The following is a 20,859-nucleotide window of genomic DNA, read 5'->3' as shown; positions in this document are numbered from 1 at the left end:
TGAGACGATACTGTAAGCGCAGTTAGTGATCAGAGGGGTTATGTCGGTAATTGTTATCTTTCTTTGCAATAACCGCTGTCTTCTCCAGTGTTCCCCCAGACACAATCGGACGATTCCAAGGAGCGGGGAGAGGCGGACTCTCACGAGAGATTCCGAGGGTATATTTAGCCACGTGAAACAAAGTTTATCGGGAGCAGGCAGTCGTGCGCCTATGTTTAGATTGTTGCAGTGTTCGAACGAGCTCATTCAGAATCGTTTAGTGGTTCGCGTCTCGCTCGTATTTTCGGTGTCCACATGTGAAAATATCGAGATATTTATTTCCGAGACGTAAAATATCGTTCGTAAAACTTGACTGTCCTACGCAGTATCGTACGTGCGGCAATTCCCAAACTGCCATTTGCCGAGTGTAATAGTGCAAAGTTTTAAAGTGGCTACGTTATGAGGGCCGGCATCGATTTTCCTCTAACCGGATTACACAATGATAAGAAGTAGTCTGAGACTCAGTCGGCGCGTAGCTACTCTGCCGTGAGCACCGCGGGGCTTCATGACTAAGTGCAGGTCAGTGTGGTAGGCCTACCTATGAGGCGATGTGAGGCGAGTGCGCGGGTCTCCTCTCTGACCAGAGATGCTGGACGTGTTCCGGGGGTTGAAGAACCTGATCAAAGTCAGCCACATACACATCGACTCGCCCATATTCCGGTTGCACTACAGCATCACGGTGATGATACTGATCGCCTTCAGTCTCATTGTGACCACCAGACAGTACGTGGGCAACCCTATAGACTGTGTGCACACCAAGGACATACCCGAGGATGTGCTCAACACATATTGTTGGATACACTCCACCTACACCATCAAGACCGCGTTCCGCAAGAAGGTGGGGGTGGTGGTGCCGTACCCGGGGGTGGACAACACCAGGGGCAAGCCGGAGGACAAGAAGTGCTACGGGTACTACCAGTGGGTCTGCTTCTGCTTGTTCTTCCAGGTTGGTGCATTTTGTGGACTTGTTTTCTCGTTTAGCATTGATTTTTAGATACCAGTGTAAACGTTTTTTTGAAACGCTGTTAAAAATTCTTCAGTCAAATAGAAAACTCTATGTCCTTTTGTCTTTTAGTTTTCGATGTTGGATTGGTTGAAAAGTTTATGTACACGACATAAATCGGTAATTTCCAACATAACTCTCAGTAGGTCACAAAATTCAACCAAGACAATGTTAATTCAAGCAAATACATTGTTAGAATGGGAAATGACTAGTCCTCTCAAAAGTACCTGTACAAGCCTTTGATTATAGACTATTGTTAACAACAGTTGCACGAAGTTAAATACTAAGACGTAGGTACAACTTTCATTTTTCTTATATTTAAGTTAATTACATCGCATAGGTTTTTATTGAGATCAAAAGTATATGTGGTCTGGGGTGTTTGAAATGATTTGATGAACTTGTATGAAATGTTTCAAATATTGTAGTGAACAGTGCGTGATAAGTGCTTTATTTAATTTTAAAATTTAGAAATATTTCTAGCGAAATTTTAAAATTCAGTATTTACTAGGAGTATGTACCCAGCCAATTCCAAATCCATCTATTCCTAATTAATAATTCTTACAGTGATAATAGTAAGAACGCGTTGTACAATTCCCGCGTCAGAACATGAGTACGATCGTGAAAAATATTTTGTCTTAGCTAATTGTAAATCTCTCAGGGGCTCATTTATGCACGCTTTTAAAGAGTTTAGCTCATGCATATGTAAAAACTTATAAATGTATATTATTAACACGAGAATTTCAAAACTAGACATTACTAAACAGTTAATATTAAAATCAAGCATGAAATTCCTTCCCGAAAAATACTTTGTTGAATTTTTATCACTCAATTAAGTAAGGTATACACAAATTTGCTTTTAAAATTCACTCATTTACAGCCAGGTGGAAAATATTTTAAGGCCCTAACCTACATAAAACAAAGACATTTTTAGATTTTCTAAACCTAAACCGGGAACAAAACGCCACACAATCAATATTCCTCTATTTTAATTCTTTCCTTCATATGTCAAGACTGTTTTGAGATTCCAATGTCTTTGACTTATATACGTATTTATAGAAACATATTTAAAACAGCGTGTCCAGTTGTCCCATATCCGTTAAGGTTTACTGCCCATTGTCATGGGATCTTCTTAATTTGAATACCTTAAATTGTAATCATGTGTTTAAGGTCTTACGTCAAATAATCTTAATAAATAAATATTTCTTTGGCTGTCCCAGCTATTGTTGTGGGGTTGTTAAACAAACAAAATTCTAATTTGCTCGGTAAAGTACACTATAATAGTTCAATATCACAAACATAACTCAGTAGGCTTCAATTTGCAAATGCTATATACTAAGTCTAGAGTGAACGAAATGTAAAATAAAATCTGAGTTTTCATGTCTTATAATTAGTTTTTGCTATTGAATTTATTGGATTGTATTCTCATAACATTAGTCGTACGTCTTTTACAGACTTTTGAAAGTCGTGACTAAAATGATGAAACAGCTTATTATTATACCAACCGTCACTTAGCCGTAATCCACCTTCAAAAACTGCCTTAGAGGCTCTATGTACTTTAAAAGAAAATCTTACGCAAAATCGTGGTAGTCAAAACACATTATTACTTTAAAAATAAATGTTTTTCTACGCTAGAGGGGTGGTTAATATTCTTTAGTTTGATTGAAAATGCGGGTTTGCAAAATTACTGTACTTGAGTCATTCATGGATTATGGATAGGGTTTAAAAAATAAGACTAATTATTAACTTAGAAGGTTCGGAGTCAACGATTCCTTACAACTAAGCTATGTTGTATATATGTAACTAGCTGTAACCGCGGGCTAAAAAAAAAAACTAATAGTGCTCCACCCTGTTGGTAATCCTTGTAACTTGTATGCTATTGAACATCATAGAACAGAACCAACTTGTTTAATTGAAACAGCTGTTCATTAATTCCTTTCAAATATGAAAATTTATAAGATTAACATGGGGAACTACAGAGCCACTGGGGCGGAGCCCGAAAGGGTTTTTGAGATAAGAATATGCTTTAATGTTATTCGGGAATGTGAGCTATCATCATGCCAAATTTCAGCCCAATCCGTCCAGTAGTTTATGCGTGATTGAGCAACACACACACACACAAACTCACAAACTTTCAGATTTATAATATTAGTAAGATTAATTATAGTGCGGCATTCTGACCTGAAAATCAGGGTTCAAACCCCATTGATCGCGAATGACCCGAAGTGAATCTACTTTAAACCGTCGGCGACTTAAAACCCTCTCTATAATTGAGAACTGTTCCACTATAAGCTATATATAATTTAAATTTGTATATTTTAAATAGTTTAATCAAACTCTTATGAGGTTGGTTAATAAACTAACCAATTTGCAAGTTAATTTTCAATGTTTACGTGATCACAGTGGTATCCAAAGGCTTATGAAACATAAATAGATGATTCAAACAGCATTTCTTCTCCGAGTTAACAGGAATGTACATTCATAGGCTAATTGGGTTTGGAGCAAAAGTCGCCAGGTGTTCAACAATTAACCTACAAGATCAAAGGTTGAACAGCTGTTCGTATCTGTCACACTAGCTGCCCCTCCTCACCACTTGGGTGCAGCACTGTGCTAATTGATGTTAAGAAAATGTTATTCGTGTCTATGAAACAAAATTGTTCAGCTTAACCTGTAGATGATGTTAGTTTTTTTTCCAGTTTTGCTTACTACATCTTCCATTACACACCACTATTAAGATGTACTAGGGATTACTGAGGTATATTAGTATTTTTTATGAGTATTTGGAAATAACTTCTTGATCATCGTACGTGTTATTAAATTACCTGAAAGCACAAAAATACGTCAAATAACACTTATAATAATATTTTTACACTTGTACTGTTTATTCACAAGACGGTAAATACATATAAAAGAGTATTTTGTGGTGATAATATTGGGAAATCTTCAAAATACGACCTAAGAAGTAAAAAAAATTTAGTGTACAGACAATCGTGTTTCTTAATCCTTTCAGTATTTAAACGTTTTACGTTTTCGTACAAATATCCTTTATGTTCCACAGCAGATGTATCCTACTAATATGATTTGTATACCATTTAAAAGGAATCCTCTTTTTGTAAAAGAAGAAAGTCAATGTTAAAGAAGACCTTCTACGACGCGGCAAAATTAGTGCTATACGATTAAAGATAGCGGACATGGGTCTAGAAGTTTACAGTTTTTACCGTCACTTTTGTATTTATGCAAAAACAATCAATATCAATAAAACAAAATAATCAGACGCAAAAATATTTAACCAAACTCAGTTAGGAACAAGTATGTGTCCCAACATTTTCATTCCTCCCAAAGCTGGTGAATATTCCCAGAATCAGAAGGTTCTCAGATCGTTTCCTTGTCTCCCGGCCACAATCGCTGTGGCTATTTCTGCCACCCCATGAATACTGGATGCTTCTGTAGCTGGTGTTATGGTGCGAGCGTGCCAATGGGGGGTGACGTCATCTGTGACGTCAGAACCGATCAGCTGATACAATGTTAATGTGGTGTATCGTATACAGCTGTAAACCAAATGCGAGGCGTGGCCTGACGACAAATGGTGAGTGCAATGCGCTACTGTCTGATACTTTAATCCATACTGTGCTTTATTTCCTGAAAGCAAAAAAAAATACGTTGAATAATACTTATAATAATATATTTACACTTATACTGTTTACTTACAAGACCGGGGGAGCGAGCTGGTCTAGTGGTTAGAGCGTGGGACTCCGGTTCCTGGGGTCCTGGGTTCATACCCCACCAAATCACCAATGGATTTTTTAAAAGTGATATTGCCGTAACTCCTAGGTCTAGTCTGAAGTAATGTGAAAAACAATTCCGGGCTCGTGTCTAGCGCCCTAGGAAAAAAAAAACTTACAATACGGTAAATACATATAAAAGATGGTAAGTGGTGATCGCCTATTGGGCCAGATGATGATTGGAGTGTCCAATCGAAATCGATCACAGCTTACCATCGAATATGTGTATACCATTTTGTGAGTAAACAATGTAAGTGTAAATATCTTACTAATATTATAAATGTGTATTATCATAAGTGTTATTTGACGTATGTTTGTGCTTTCAGGTAATTTAATAACACGTATGTTGCTGATTAAGAAGTTATTTAGTGATTTAAAATGTTTAAGGGTAGAAAAGCTTTTTGAGTATTTGAAGTGCTGACCTCTTTTGAGCGGTTGTGAAATGGCATCTAGAGGATTAAAAATAAGTCAGACAAAATTTAGCCAAAGACATGTTAAAAAGTTGGGCGAATACAGGAATAGTATTTTACTTTTGATCGGTTTTCAATTACATTTCATTTAATAAAATTCTAAAATGATTTGGGTCATGTTTAAATTTCCAAAACATTCTCAAAAAATTAGTGAAAACAGGTAAACAAATAAATCTTGATCGGGGCTCTGGTTTTCTAAGAGTAGGCACTAAGGTAAACTGCTTTCTTGGAAGTCTCTATGGATATACAAACAGACTGATAAAATTTAGATTTGATCAGGCATTCTTAGGAGATTATTAGAACATAAAAAATTCAAAAAATAACCGTTTTTATTTTTTATTTATATAGAGGATCTTAACCACACATAACCCGAATCAAGTAAGTTATACTAGTAAAGCGGTTCAAAACAGTTTTTTAGTAACGTGTTTATAGCCATAAAAAGTAAAGGTATACATTCAAAAATTATGCACCAGTATCTGGAATAGAATAAAATTAACTTGAATTACTCACAAACATTATTATGATCATTTAAATGTCCAGGAGTAAACGTGATCTCGCTCATTGATAACACAATTCTACGCACGTTTTTCTAGTAATCAGGAAAAATGTAATCACATAATTATGCAAATGCAATGTAAATGTGTTCGGGTGTTCAAATTACACGGTATTGTTATTTTCTTGAACCACCAATCGTCAAGGGCTACAGTTCTTAGTTAAGATTAAACATGAGATTTGTTTTTGCGTTTCAGCTAAACAAGTAGCTCAAAAACAATATCAATACGAAAATCTTTTATTTTATTTATTATCTCCATTTAATAGAACTTTCTATTAAAATATATTCTGATTATTCGTGTTCAAGGATTTTTTAATAGCAAGTTGACTTATAACAAGAATATAGTTTGGATGTTTCTCTTGTGAAAAACATAAAATGTAACACTTGCGTCAAAATAATAGATAAAAATTATATTAATAATCAATATTCTCGACATTTAAAAATATGGCTATTATTTGATTTGATGTATTAATGAAACATATCTCTCTTTTTCTACACCTACAACCGGTGTTGGAATTCTTTTCAAGAAGTTAAGAATCCAAGCGATCTTTAATTTTGTTCAAGATTTCATTAGGCTATTTTAAATTGTGCTAAGTAGCTCTGCCAGGCCTAGGTTTAATCTTTAGGTGTTTGTAGAGAAGTATTTAATATTTTTAAGATTGTCACTGTACAAAGATTCACAAAGCAAACGTAAATGATAAAAATTTAAATAAAAAACTGAGGTATAAAATTGAATTACAAGTTTGCAGGTTTTATTCTAATATTATTGAAATGATTTAATTTTAATATTTTTTTTACTTACAATGGAATTGCATTTGACAGAAAATAATGCAAGATGCAGAAAACATTGAACTCAAAGTTTGCATTGTAATTTCGTAAACAGTGTCAGCTTGCTCTCTGTTCTAAAACCTCTATGAGAATGTAAGCGGAAACTGTGAGTGGCTACAGATACACCTGTCGCACAACTTTGACTCCCAGAATATTTCCGAATCTTGTAAAAGGCATTCAAAGTGGAAAGTTTTCAAGAAAACTCGTTAATATGAACTGTAAGTTCTATTTTATAAACTAGTTTTAAAAATGGCTAGAAATGCTGTATATTATACGAGAGAACTTAATAACCAGCTTATTTAATCAGGTATTAAAGTTTAGAGTAGAACCATACTTTGAATACACAAGCACAAATTGACTGGAAGTTTTGTACCTATATTTAATTTGTATTTTAAGGATAAGACGCAGGTATGTCTAGAAAATTTTAATATGAAATTTTACGTTGATATTATTTTTAATCATATATATGATTAAGATATCTTAAGTGCGCCCCATAGAGGGAGTCCTTAGTGAGTTACCTATTTCAATCCACCCAATTGATTCTCTTTGAAATAAAAACTTGATTTCTTTGTATGTTTTTAACCAGTTTAAGTGTAAGTAGGACCATGTAGCTCTAACTTTGCACGAATAAATAGTTTTCCCTTTATAAACCAAATTTAACGTCTGTAAGTCTGGATATAGTGTTTTACTGCTAGTAATAGAAAATTTCAGTAGGCCTACCTATTAGAAATTGTCTGAGTTGATTCCTCATAAGAGGCCAAATTGTTGCACTATATGCAAGTGTATGTAATTTCCTTTCGTGATTATATTAGAGATAAAGTTAGGCCAGAACGAGTTGGTACAAGCATAGAATAAATAACACAACTATACCGCTCAGTTAGAAAAAAATATGATTTGCCCCAGAGGTTTTAAGCTTGAAATGTAAATGCAGATCTCTGAAAATACGTATTATTTTATCACCGTGTTTATTACTTCCCTTCACTGATAACAACAATATTCAACTTATTCACTCCAATAATAATTATCTCCACACAAATAATGTTTCAATAATAGTAGGTAAACATAATAATTGATGTTGAGTGCTAACGACAAATTAAAGACCTGATGACTCCGCTCAATTTTGTGGACGCCTGCAAACACCATCAAGCAATATTTAAAATCAGGTCGTCTGACATTTAAATAAGGCGACAACCCAGATAACCCAGACAAACTATAAACCAGATCCTTCATCCAGTTAAAAGCTCTTAAGGGCTTGTACGTATGCATGTAATGTACGCTGAGACAATGAAAACATATTACAGATTTTTACAAGCTTAAAGGCAACTTGTGCAATGAATTATGCTTGTTAGTAAAATCTAATTTAACAGTAAAAATGGTTTTTAAATCTTACACTTATATTAAAGGACATTTTATTTGATAATGCATGTCTTAATCGTCATACATTTTTCAGTTTAATGCAGTTGTATTCTTACAATAATTTTGTTGTTAAGAGCTATAATGGTTGTTTTACTAAATCAATCAGAACATAACTGCTTTGCCTTATGTACAACGTATTTAAATAATTGTTGTTTAGGTTGAGTTTACGAATTACGAGGTTGAGTTTCAGCTTACATGATTCGAAAAGATTTCAGCAGAATTTAAGGGGGCTTTTGAACAAGGTTTCAAAACTGAACATCCAGTCTTTCTAAATTATTAATTGTTGTCAGTAGTAAAAAATGAACAATTTTGATATTTTTTTCAAATTGTAATAAATTGTAAATATATTTAGACACTACTCTTCGCCATAGTGGTAGGATCGGTTCCAACATATCACAACATAAACAAAACACCGCACTCGTCATGGATGGTAAACAATCAAATTTATGTTTTGTTTCTGTTTCATCCGACTCGAGGCCAACTGGGGGACTTTATCCGATTATACGGTTTTAGCGATTTAAATAATTTACTACATTTAAAACTGACGCTACCCGTTTAACCTGTTTACTCAGTTGAAATAAATATCTCAATACTACTCCATAGCACAGAAAATTAATATTGTTTTATACAAATTGGGGAATGGAGACATCTATGACTGAATGAGGTACTTCATATAAAACGCAGCACTGCAATCTGAATACAATGCATGTGAATTAATATTTTTTTACCTTAACACATTGAACTAGTACTTTCTAAAAATATTCACAAAATATTTTCTAGTTTATTTAATTATTATTCACAAAATAGGGAGAGTGAGGTGGTCTAATGTTTAGAGCGCGTGACTTCAGTCCCTGATGTTCCGGGTTAAAATACCGCCAAATCACCAATGGATTTTATCTAAGTGATAATACTGCAACCCTTAGGTCTAGCCTGAAGTAATGTGGAAGACAATCCCAGGCTCGTGCCTAGCGTCATAGGAAACAACAATCACAAAATGGATTATTTAAAAATCTTTAAATAAATATTGGTCAAGATAACTTGAAAAAGGTTTAACACGCCAAAAGCTAAGTGAGGTTCACTAGAAAGTTTTTATTATTAAGTTACAGCGATCAAAATGAAATACGAGAGGGATGACGCTGACTAACTTAATATAGTTTGAATGTTATTAAGGTTTCTATTTATTATTATTATTATTATCGATAATATTATTATTTTTATTATTATTATATATTAAAAAAAAACGTTTGCAAAACTTATAACAGCTAGCCAGGCATACTACTGAATTACACACGGGTTGTACCAAAAGAAAGGTTATCGGTCCGAAATGTGCAGGTTTTATTAGTATTTTGAAAATATTTATGTTAATTGGGTCAAAAATGATAATTCAACTTTTCTTAAGGAGATTTAACATGGGGTTAATTCTTTATTAATACACAATCATGTTTATTGAAAACTTTTTTCTCAGCTCCTTTGCATCGCAGGGAAAATCCACGCATACTGTTAGAAAGATATATGCCTGTTGATGTGCAGAATCCTTTTACAGGATAAACTAAAATCTCCTAAAAAATAACGACAAAAAATGAATAAAAAATACAACATGGGCCTTATGGGTTGCCATGAAGGTGACGAAATAACAACAAAATATAAACAGAAAAATCAAAACAAATGTAAGAAATTCCAATCACATGTGTTATTGCGTGGGGTGAAAGAGAAGTTTGCACAATACATATTTTTGTTCGAATTTTCGACCACGGGGCGAGCTCTTATATTGTCATTATTTTGTACTATTATTGTGTTACTTAAATTGATATCTCATGCTTATATAATTATTTTTAACTGTAGGGCGTTTTCCATAACTGTTTATCTATGTGTGAGATAAAATTCACAGATAAGTCTAATAATTTGTAAACACAATTTGGAAGCTCAAGATCTTTAAATATTTTAAAACATTCGAGAATACAGAGTTTGCAATTCTTACAGGATTTCTGCACAGCGTATTATATTTTAGTTAATCTATTTATAAAATAAATAACCATCAAGACACATTGAGAAACACTTTCAACAACATAAATTATTAGCATTCTTTTAAACAAAGGTCTTTAAAGTTTAAACTGTCAACAATGCCAGCATTCGGCACTATAACAAAGCATTAAGACGCCTTCATCGAACCACTCGGGTCCGGTGCCAAATGGCTCAATTTTGAACCCGTAACCTACGTGCGTTGGGGTAGTCACTCCCCCCCCCCCAAACTGAGTTGACTCGGAACTCCGCGCAGCACTTATAATATCTCGCCGCTTAAGAACTAGCGTGCCTTCTCAAGTACTAGGGCTGATCTTCTACAGAAATAGTCCACTACAGTGCAGTTTAGTTGTGGATGTGTGTTTTGTGCGTGTAAAACATTTATACAGTGTGATTAGTGTTTAAAAAATGTATTAGTAGTGAGTGATTTTTGATATTTTTTTAATTGGTGTTAGTGGAGTATTGAAATTATTTGTGGTTTTGTGTTTGATAAGGTTTGCTATGATTAAATACACGAATAAGTGAATTCTCCAAACTATTGGGAACGTTTTACATAAATATGGGTCATTTGTTTTAAAGTTGTGTGGCTACTTTTGTTGTAGAATGACATTTTTAAATCATTTTTAAATTTAATGATACATTTCGACATTTTAATTTCTTTTAGATTACCAATTACTTCGAATAGCTTGTTTCAAACTTAATATAAATCAATTAATGTTAGAGTGGTTCTTTAAATAAATAATAAAAAATAAACACAATTGATCGACAAAAGGATCAAACTAATATATTCACATAAATTAAATTCAGTAATAAAGAGTAATAAAACGGAAATAAGTAAAAATATTAAGTGTGGCTGCACGTTTTGGACGCATTGTAAATTACAAACAACTAGTTCATTGAAGTTCAGGTTATCACTACAGGGGATTACTACAGCTGTGCTGTGACATAGTTAACTCATATTTGTTTGAATTTACGCATATTAAATAATTCTTACTTTTTAACGCTCTTTCATAATTATTGAGTTTACTAATTTGGCTCTTAAACAATTAGTATTTCCTGATAAAGTTTAACCATATAAACTTAAACAAAAGTAGAACAAAATAGAAATTTATACAATAAATTTAGTAATTAAACACTAATTAAAATAAACTATCTCAATGATTGTATTACAAAATCGCTAGTATCTATTACTTTTCATCCAAGTAGCAATTTTCTATTGTATACAAGATGCCAAAGGTTGATTAACTTTGCAACCAGAATAGTCTAAACACTGGACGAGTTGTTGTGGCATTAAAAGTTCCTTGGACATTTATAGCTACGATCGGTCAAAGTGGGCAAACAAAGAAACTGATCTGAACATCAACATGTGGCTTGTCAACATTAAACATTAAACGATTATTAGGGTGTTAATAAAAAAAGTAGGAAATATAGATATATTTCTTGTCATACTGCAGCATGAACAACCGTTTTTAATGCATGCGTTGCCGGTATAAAGTAGCACTTTCACTCTCTAGGGAGTAAAAATCATTTTTAGTCTCTACTAAGTAAAAAATCAGTTGTTTACATTTTTATAAATTTCGATTGTAGCAATCATATAAATCGAAATTATTTATCGATTGATTTATTAGATAAGGGTTTAGCCTATTGTTGTCAATTGTTCAATATATTGATGGTATAATAACACAATCGTAATAGACGAAATAATTGAATCACTTACTAAACAGCTGCTCATTTGCCTTAGCAGAATTGAATACAAGCTGGAAGTAGTTTTCGTTTTGAGAGGTTATGTTAACATAAAAATTATTTAGCTTTCTAGCTTTGTTTTTGTTAATTAGTGATGCAATATGACGAAAAATATAGTTCACCACTCGGGCAAAAAGTGACTTTTTAACCCTCACACATTTTCCGACCGAGGTTTGGTAAAACTTGGCCTCGGGTAAAAAAGAGTCACTTTAGGCCCTAGTGATGAAATGGACTATTATTGTACAGTATTAGCCTTCACCATATAAATCTTGAAATATTACTATCTGATGAACACCACAATTGAAACTGAGTAGTGTACATAGTTTAGGTTACCATTTAAATCACCTATGGATCTCGTAAACCAATACTAGTTTACAGTAATATTGACTTTGTATCTTTAAAACCTGAAGCATACTTTGGCCTTAATAGTCTGGGCGTTGATGTCTGCTACATGTCTCAATTTCTAGCTCAAAGGGTCACTTTTATGACGTGTGGTTTACTTTTGGTCATCAATAGAGCAGAAATATTTCAAAAATAGAACATTGAACTTAGTTCCATTTGTCTAAAGTTAGTAAAACAACAATAAATGTATTGTTAAATTAAAACGCTCCCTAAACATAAACATGCTTTAGCGGTTGATCTTTGTGGAAATCAAACTTTGAATTATCCTCAAGCCACAATAGTTATAAAATGTTGTGTTTGGTTACACGCTTAGCTTTTTTAAATCAATACTTTTTTCAGTAGCTAGTGTTAGAGAACTTTTGGCTATAAAGAAGTAGATTTTATAAAACGTTTTTAGGATACCATTCTTGCGTGGACCTAACATAGAATATTAAATTACTCTCTCAGTATACATAATTACAAGTTCTGTGTTATTGGCAACCTTATTTTTCAAGGCAGATGTATTTATTTTTATAAATAACTTAGTTTAGAGGAACACTATCAAAATCTTTTGTGAACTTTTGGAAACAATATGATTTGGACAGATCCTCTTGGAAAATTATTATTCATGAAACATTAAGAGGTTCATTGACCATAATGATAAATCATCTATATGGCAAACATAAAAATTAATCAGTCTTATAGCTGTATAATCCTTCAATATTTTAAGTGTAAATTTTTTTCTGTGTCATTGGCAACCTTATTTTTTAAGGCAGATGTATTTATTTTTAAATAAATTCTTTTCTCTTCTAGTTTAATGGAACTTAAAGGATTATTGGGTTAAAAAATTGTGTTTATACATTGATGTTACCATTGTTGTAAAATAACTATAAAGGACAAGTTTACTAAATTAGGGGTTGGAAAAGATTTGCCTCTTAAAGTTTCGCTCGTTTGTTACCAACGGAAAGTTGTACTTTTTCAGCTAGCAGTGATTAATTATTTTAAAACAGTGATAAGATTAAATTGTGCTAATAATTTTAAATAAAATTTCTTTATTTACTTTTTGTCTTTTTTTAAACTATTACTAAAACATAACGAAACAGTTTCATTATTCTCTGATGAATAACTTAATTAAATAATAGGTAAAACAAATTGGTTGGTTTCTTAAGCCTCCTATTATACTGTATTTTAAATAGTATGAGAAAACCAGTGAACATTATTTTATTTTATTCTTTTAGTCTGCAGATTTAAACTTTGTTTCCTAACAACTAGGTGGTCTTATTTTAGGGTTAAAATCTTAGTGTTGTCTCAGCTGATTACAATTAAAAACAAGGTCGCTGGTGTGAATCATGGATTCATGGAACAATTGATAAACAGTGTTAATTGGACCGTCAGAAAACATATTGCTCAAACAAATTATAACACAGAATACAATAAATAGTCCGAAGAATCAACGACCCAAGACATCATGTCAGCAAAAAATACATTCTCACGAAAACTCGATTCAATCACAAATCACCTTGTCATTATGAAAGGTAAATAGTTTCCAAAAACGAAATGTACGAGATCTTCGAAGGTGTGAAGGACCTGTTTCGCCTAGGCAGGACTAACACTGACTCCCCCGTGTTCCGTCTCCACTACCGCGTTACATCTTCTCTCCTGGTGGTCTGCTGCCTGATCCTGGCAGCCAGACAGTTCGTGGGGAACCCGATAGAGTGCGTGCACGCTAAGGACCTTCCTCCAGAAGTGCTCAATACCTGGTGCTGGATACATTCCACATACACTGTTCCTGCTAGTTTCCTCAAGAAGGTGGGGGTGGAGGTTCCCTACCCGGGGGTGGACAACACCAAGGGTGCGAGGGAGAAGAAGATACACAAGTTCTACCAGTGGGTCGCCTTCTGTTTGTTCTTTCAGGTAATTTAGGAGTATCTTGAAAGATGTGATCTGTAAGGGAAATTGTGGTTGTACAAAATAGTATTTAAATAGTTTAATGTACCTTCTTAGAGACCTTCTGAGAGGAGGTCTCTCAGCACAGTACATGCCATGGAAGAGTCCTGTTTCACTTTCAGGAAGAGGACTTGGGTTTTGGATTAGGTGCTTCTTGTAAGGTCAAAAACTGTTCAACTATTACTTCTTTTAATCTTTGGGAAGAAGAATAGAAAACTTCACTAGCCTACTTTAGTTAAAGTATTTTTAACTGAAATTAAATTTTATTGCCATAGACTTTATTTGATGTTATTTTAAAAATTTTCATTGAATATCTTTGTTATGTAACCTGTTAGTCTTTGAGGCAAAGTTGTTCTGAAATGCAGTTATGCACTGAGAATAGCTCGATTATTAACTAGATTGCAATTTACAACAAAAACATTAGATATAAGATTACGGTCCCATTCGGATTTTACTTGCATCGTACTTCAACGTATCAATCAATCCTAGGTCGAAATGTAATAGAATATTTGTTTAAATTACAATAGAAATAATAAATATTCCCCTGGGTTGATTTTAATTCACAGTTTTTGCTTCAAAAGATAACGTCAACATATTGTATAAAACTCATGCAGACTATTCTTTACGTGTAAATTAAAAAAAACCCTAAAATTTTAAAAACAGCTAGTGGAAAATCATTGGCATGTCACAGTCGAAAAACACATCCCATTGGTTTAGTAAAAGTACCGGTAACATTTTTTTTTAAATCAGTTATTTGCCAAGTTTGGTTCTCATTGATATTCAAAGGCAACAATTATAGAGTGTAACAGTATATACAACAGTATACAGAAAAAAAAACTTGCATACTAACCAAAGCAACTACAGTGAGGTCAATGCGAGCAGTAGTCAAGCAATTTGTAATACTGTATGACAGAGCTGCTACAAAGTTTGCTGGAAAATACTAAAATGAAACCGTGTTAAATATAGATTACAAAATGTATGAAAAAAATGATAATATAATTTTCATTCAATTACAAGATTCATTCACAGAATTTTTTAAAAAGTTTTCTGCCTGCTAATTTTCAATAGTAAATTTCAGTATTTTTTTCGAGGTAGATTTGTAAACGCTCATAAATATCACTTACAATATTAACTCTTCCTGTATATACCTTAGAGGAAACCCCATTTATACTTTATCCAGGTAAGATCATATTCGTTATAATACAGACCGCAATAGGGCTATGGTGGCAATGGTTACATATTAATAATTGTATATATGTTGACCTAAGCCGTAACACTTAATGTAGTCAGGGCAAGAAATAGCAATGCAATGTTACTGGTGTACTACTAACCTAGCCTACAATCTTAGCCCGACAGTGAAAATTAATGGTCTATAAGGGGCATAACCATTGATTTTGGTCACTGCAAGTTAACTTCTCATCCCATTGTAAAATTTGAATATTGTGTTGAATTGTGTCATGTCCGGTTAAGTTAGAGTGCACAAAGGTTTATTTTGCCATGGGACCTTTAAGTTGAATTTTACAATGGGTGATCTCTTTTCTTATAATACTTGATGTAAGCTATGGTTTTAATAATATATGTGAATTTTAAATAGATAAATATAAAATACGAAATCGTTCCCAACTAGACGAGCGTAAACATGTATTTAGCTAATACACATGGAGTATGCTTCAGCTATAGTTTAACTAAAAGGGTTTTAAGTTTTAAAAAAGTACTTGAATGAGTTTGGATGATTTTTTTATTAGACAATTCCTTGAAATGTATTTCTGTTTCTTGTAATGGTACAAATTGGATTTTAATAGGCTACTTATTTTAACTGGGAAGGAAACTGTCGGCTTTATTAAATTTAAATTTTATGTACAATAAATCTACTTAATAAAGAGACACATTTTTTGTCAACCTATTTTTAAACAAGATCAATAACAGAACGAGGTGGCTTTTAGTACTAAACTAAGAACACATGTGATGTTAGAGGCAGTCAAACTGTCAAAATGTAGACTAATGAATAGCAGGGTGAAAATAGCACATTTAGACCATGAGCCACCAATATGAAACCCTCCCCCCCCCGTGGGAATTTATGACTTATACTTTTTTTTGTTGGTATTACCTACCAGATTAAGAATTCAGTTGTTTGCTTCTTTTAAATTACAGCGTATTCCAAAAAATAAAGAAAAACTATTAAATAAAAAAAAACTGTTTTATTTAAATTACAAAAGGGTAGCTTGCGTTAATTACTGGTGCAATATTCTTTATGGACTTCTTCAGTATATATTCAAAGACTCCAAATGAAAATAAAAAAGTTAAAAATACCCCCGCTGCAGCAAACCTGCAGGCAATGCGGATTTCAAATTGGCCTGAATTGATTTTCAATTAAATCTATTTAAATATCATTAGATTTAAAGAGTACCTCTAGGAAAGCGATTTTAAGAGATTCTAATTAAATTAAATAAATTTTATTTATAACATAGACATAAATTTTTCTGGAATGTAAGGTTCCAGTAAAATTAACGTCTAAAACTTCTTTTTCCTCGTATCAAAATCGGATTTGCGGCAATAATTTAATTTTTTAAATCTCTTTAAATAATGTGCCAATTGATATGGGTTGCCATTTAAAAAATTTCAACCCTGTTTGTGGATGGGGGGTGAATTTCAAAATATCACCAAAAACAACCTTACATTACCCTAGAAACGTGTATTGAAGCTTGTTTGAATTTATGAATATTTGTGCTGAGACAATTCTATATTTAGCATGTTAACCCATTGTTCCTTACTTTTACCATTAGCTAGGATTTTTTTCTAATCCCGTGGGATCTTGATTTTGGACATCTCATTAAGAATGTTTCTCCAAATCCTCTTCTCTCTTTCAATGTTTTTAATAGTTACATCTAAATAGGTATCCGCAATAAAGTATATCCTGCTGAGTTTCGGGAAACGGCTGAAGGCAATCTGTGTTAGTTCACCAGAGGTTTCTGGAATATTAGTAAGAACCTAAAAGTAAGCCATACCGTCAATTACATACATACATTCTTCAATCTTGAGAGGCTCGTCTATACCCTTGTTCTCCAAAGCATGGAGCAGTTTGGCCTTTTCTGTTTTGGTTGGGCATCCATCGACAGTGGCTGATGCCCATGGTACTGGATCTAATGGGTATGTCATCAGCTTCTCAAGGTTAATATCACGTTCCTGGGACAGCAGTAAAACTCCAGAAAAATATTTCTTATTGCTCTTATCTCAACTAATCTGTTTGCATGCAGCTTTCCCTAGATTATCTACATTGAGTAAATTGTCTTCCACCGATTTTCCAGCTGATAAACAGACCATCTAGGAATTCTGATCACGGTTTTCAACTTCAAGCAGAATAATGCATTGTTCAAAAGCATCAAGTACAGTACTTGCAAAATACTTTGCTCACTTAGTTTCATTTCATTTGCTTGCATGTCACTGAGAACAATCTGATGACTTCAACATACTTGCATTTTAAAATTCTAACTTGCTGTGGGCCCGTCCTACGCACAGGAATCAACTAATCAAATAAAATCAAACTAAAAAATCTATACTAAAGGACCCATGCTGCACTGCGGCGTTAAAATAAATATCATATCCGAGAGATAATCAAATTGATTATTTTTGATTGTGTAATACAGTATCTTAAACTTAACTGATTCAAACGATCAATAGCTCAAATTAAAGCCTATAATTGACTGATTATTTTGAGTCTAAAACATATAAAAAAACGTAAACAATACTGGAGCTATTGATATTCAATCATAGAAAAACCTTATAATTTTTTTTTTTATGTTGGATGTTCACCTTGCGTTTGCTTTGAAAACCTTCCGATTTGAATAAATAATATCTTAATTGCAAGCCGGTATTTCACTGAAGGTTCTTAGACCAAAATATATAGGGTTATATAATTACAAATGGGTAAAATACTGTACAATTTAAATTGAAATAGGAATTAAAAAATATATCAAACCTATGTTTTTTGGTCGAGTAATAAAGTAGATAAATATACGATGATGCTTGATGTGAAATATATGTGTGCATACTACCAATTTAAGACCTCAATCATGAAGATCGGACGTGTAGAAGAGCCAAAGAAACTCGGAAAAGAAAAAAAAAAATTAACTCCCTTTAGAAATACATGGGGGTAAATTTAATTTACGTATAAGCCGAGTGGGACTGTCGATAAATATATACTGATGCTTGATGTGAAATCTGTGCGTGCATACCTTCAATTTGAGACCTCAATAATGAAAATCGGGTCGGTAGAAGCGCCAAACGAACTCGGAAAAGAAAAACCAAATTTAACTCCCATAAGAAATACATGGGAAAAAATGTTGTTTACGTATAAGCCGAGTGGGACTGTAGGCAACTATATGCCGATGCTTGATGTGAAATCTGTGAGTTAATACCTTCAATTTGAGACCTCAATCATGAAAATCGGTCGGGTTGTAGAGCCAAACGAACTCGCTAAAGAAAACCATTTTTTTAAATATATATATTCATGATATTTTCGTGTTTTCCGGAAAATGCTGTAATTCACAAGTGGCAAACACCTAAAACCTTAAAGTACATGTCAATACAAACCAAAAAATGTATATGTCGAAAATTCCCACCGGGGGGGGGGAGGGGGGGGGGTAAACGCCATCCTCCGCTCTAATTATAAATGCCGTTGAATGGGTAGGCTCAATAAGTCCAGTTATCAAACCTGTAGCTGTATACATATACATTTCCATATCACTTCGTTCTGAGTACGTGGCAGTTACCTTATTTCTTTAATATATTTTAGCCACCAAGATTTAAATACCCCCGCCGTGGCAAACCTGTTTACTAAGTAAATTTCCATTCTTGAGGCTGGATTTTCACTATTGATTTAAAATTGCCAGATTTATTTTATATTTAAATAACAATAGTCTTAATAATGATATTAGGCTTGATGCTACAGAGAAGGTAAGACAGCTTTTTTTACAGAAATTTCAATAGCTATGTATGCTAATAAAAAAATAGCCGAATTTGATTACGATATATCCCTAAACAGGCAAACTACGACGGTTTATTTATTTCTATCAAAATCACATAAGCATTTAAAAATTTATTAAATTTTTATTTTTTCCAAAGTGCTCTCTATTAAGTAATTTTTAAATTTAAAGTAGGCTATACTGTATATCTTTGATACATGAATTAATTAGACGTGACCTTAAGTTTATTTAAATTCGGCTCACTTTATGTCTGGTTATTAGTCAAACCATAAGTGCTAAGTAAGTCATGCTTCTATGAGTATTGAAAACAATGAGATTGAAAGGTTACTCGTGATAGCATTGTTTATGATTAAAATAAACAATTAGTAAATGGAATAGGACATGACATTCTTGTACACATAAAAAATAGTTATTTGTGTAACTAGTGGGCAAAGGCAATTTTCACTCGCGTTACACATTATATTTTTCCTACAGCTACTATAAAGCGTATAAATAATTAATCTTTAAAACACTGTACATCACATTTTTAGGTTAGGTTAAATCCAAACGTTGAACGAAATGGGAAACACTGGACCAGCTGATTGTAGCCGTAGTATCTTTAAGTGTTGCCAACCTATATCCAAGCGTTCACGGATTACGTGCATAACGAAATCACGCTGTTTTGTGTTGTTAAGTTGGAATACTGGTGTGCGATAAAGTAAAAACTGTGCGGCAACGTAAGTAAATGCAGCAATTATCAGCTTTCTGTACTATAATCATTGCAAGGAAGCCTACTTTGTCGGGTGACTGTAGGAAAAAATTATTTTTGATGTAAAGATATTTAGAGGAGGAGAGTTATTATTTTTGGATGAAATTTAAGCTATTTTATAATTCACTACTCTTTCAAGCTGTAGTGGTTTTCAGTACTTAACGTTATTCTCAATATAACAATTACTCGATTCAATATCTTACTGAACAATGAAACTACGCAAATTAATAATTGGAAAACATACCTTAAAAAGTTATTCAATACTAAATTCAAATTACAATGTCAAACACACATACACAAACTACCACCCATATAAGAATTTGTTTTATACACCACGTATGGGTAAACAGTTCCCACTCAGTATATTGGTAAACAGCAAGTTATTCGCTGACGGATGGATATTTAATATTTATTACAAAGCAGCAGCCTGTGCTTAGGCAGGCACTGCTTTGTAATATTGGTTACATGGCAGTTCTGCAGTCCGTACACACTGATCCTTATTCGACGTCTCTTTGCCCAATGCTGTTGAGATGTTTAACCTTCTATGACACGACAGGGATAAAATCAGCTTATAAATGTTTGAGGGATTCAATTTAGAGATATTTAAAAATTTTCGTATTAAAAAAAATGGAATTGCCCGCCACATAAAGCTGGGTTTTCCTAGACGCGGAGTCGGCCAGCGGAGAGCGGACAACGGAGAGCGGACTCAGCTTGTCTTAGGTAATTTAATGTTACTGTTTTCCTAGCAGCGGAGCGGAATGCCATGTTAATTTCAATTCCGCTCTCCGCTGTCCGCTCTCCGCTGGCCGACTCCGCGTCTAGGAAAACCCAGCTTTAGATTTACTGATCGATTTGGTTAAATACAGCTAGTGGAGTACTAAGATAAGAAGCTAGTGGTAACTTGATTATGTGGTATGTGGATTATGTGGTGAGTGGGTGGCTGAGTTAAAC

At 33.4% G+C, this 20,859-nt stretch overlaps 1 protein-coding gene across 2 annotated transcripts in view; it reads left to right on the top strand.

Annotated features, from left to right (window-relative positions):
* Nucleotides 1-202: 202 nt before the first annotated feature.
* LOC128991847 (innexin shaking-B-like) overlaps nt 203-20,859 on the top strand; it is a 72,557-nt gene continuing 51,900 nt past the window's right edge. The window contains exon 1 of one of the 2 annotated variants that reach the window (XM_054415063.1): nt 203-985. In XM_054415063.1, the coding sequence (XP_054271038.1) occupies nt 626-985 (360 nt within the window). In that variant the 5' untranslated portion in view covers nt 203-625. Of the gene's footprint in view, nt 986-13,731; nt 14,146-20,859 lie in introns of those variants that run through there. The other variant, XM_054415064.1, reaches the window with a different exon arrangement.

Source organism: Macrosteles quadrilineatus, unplaced genomic scaffold, assembly GCF_028750875.1.
Source record: "Macrosteles quadrilineatus isolate MER2022 unplaced genomic scaffold, UCM_ALF_1.0 Scaffold_4__1_contigs__length_99947679, whole genome shotgun sequence".
In the NCBI taxonomy this organism is placed as follows: Eukaryota; Metazoa; Arthropoda; class Insecta; order Hemiptera; family Cicadellidae; genus Macrosteles; species Macrosteles quadrilineatus.
This window is presented reverse-complemented; position numbering and strand designations above follow the sequence as displayed.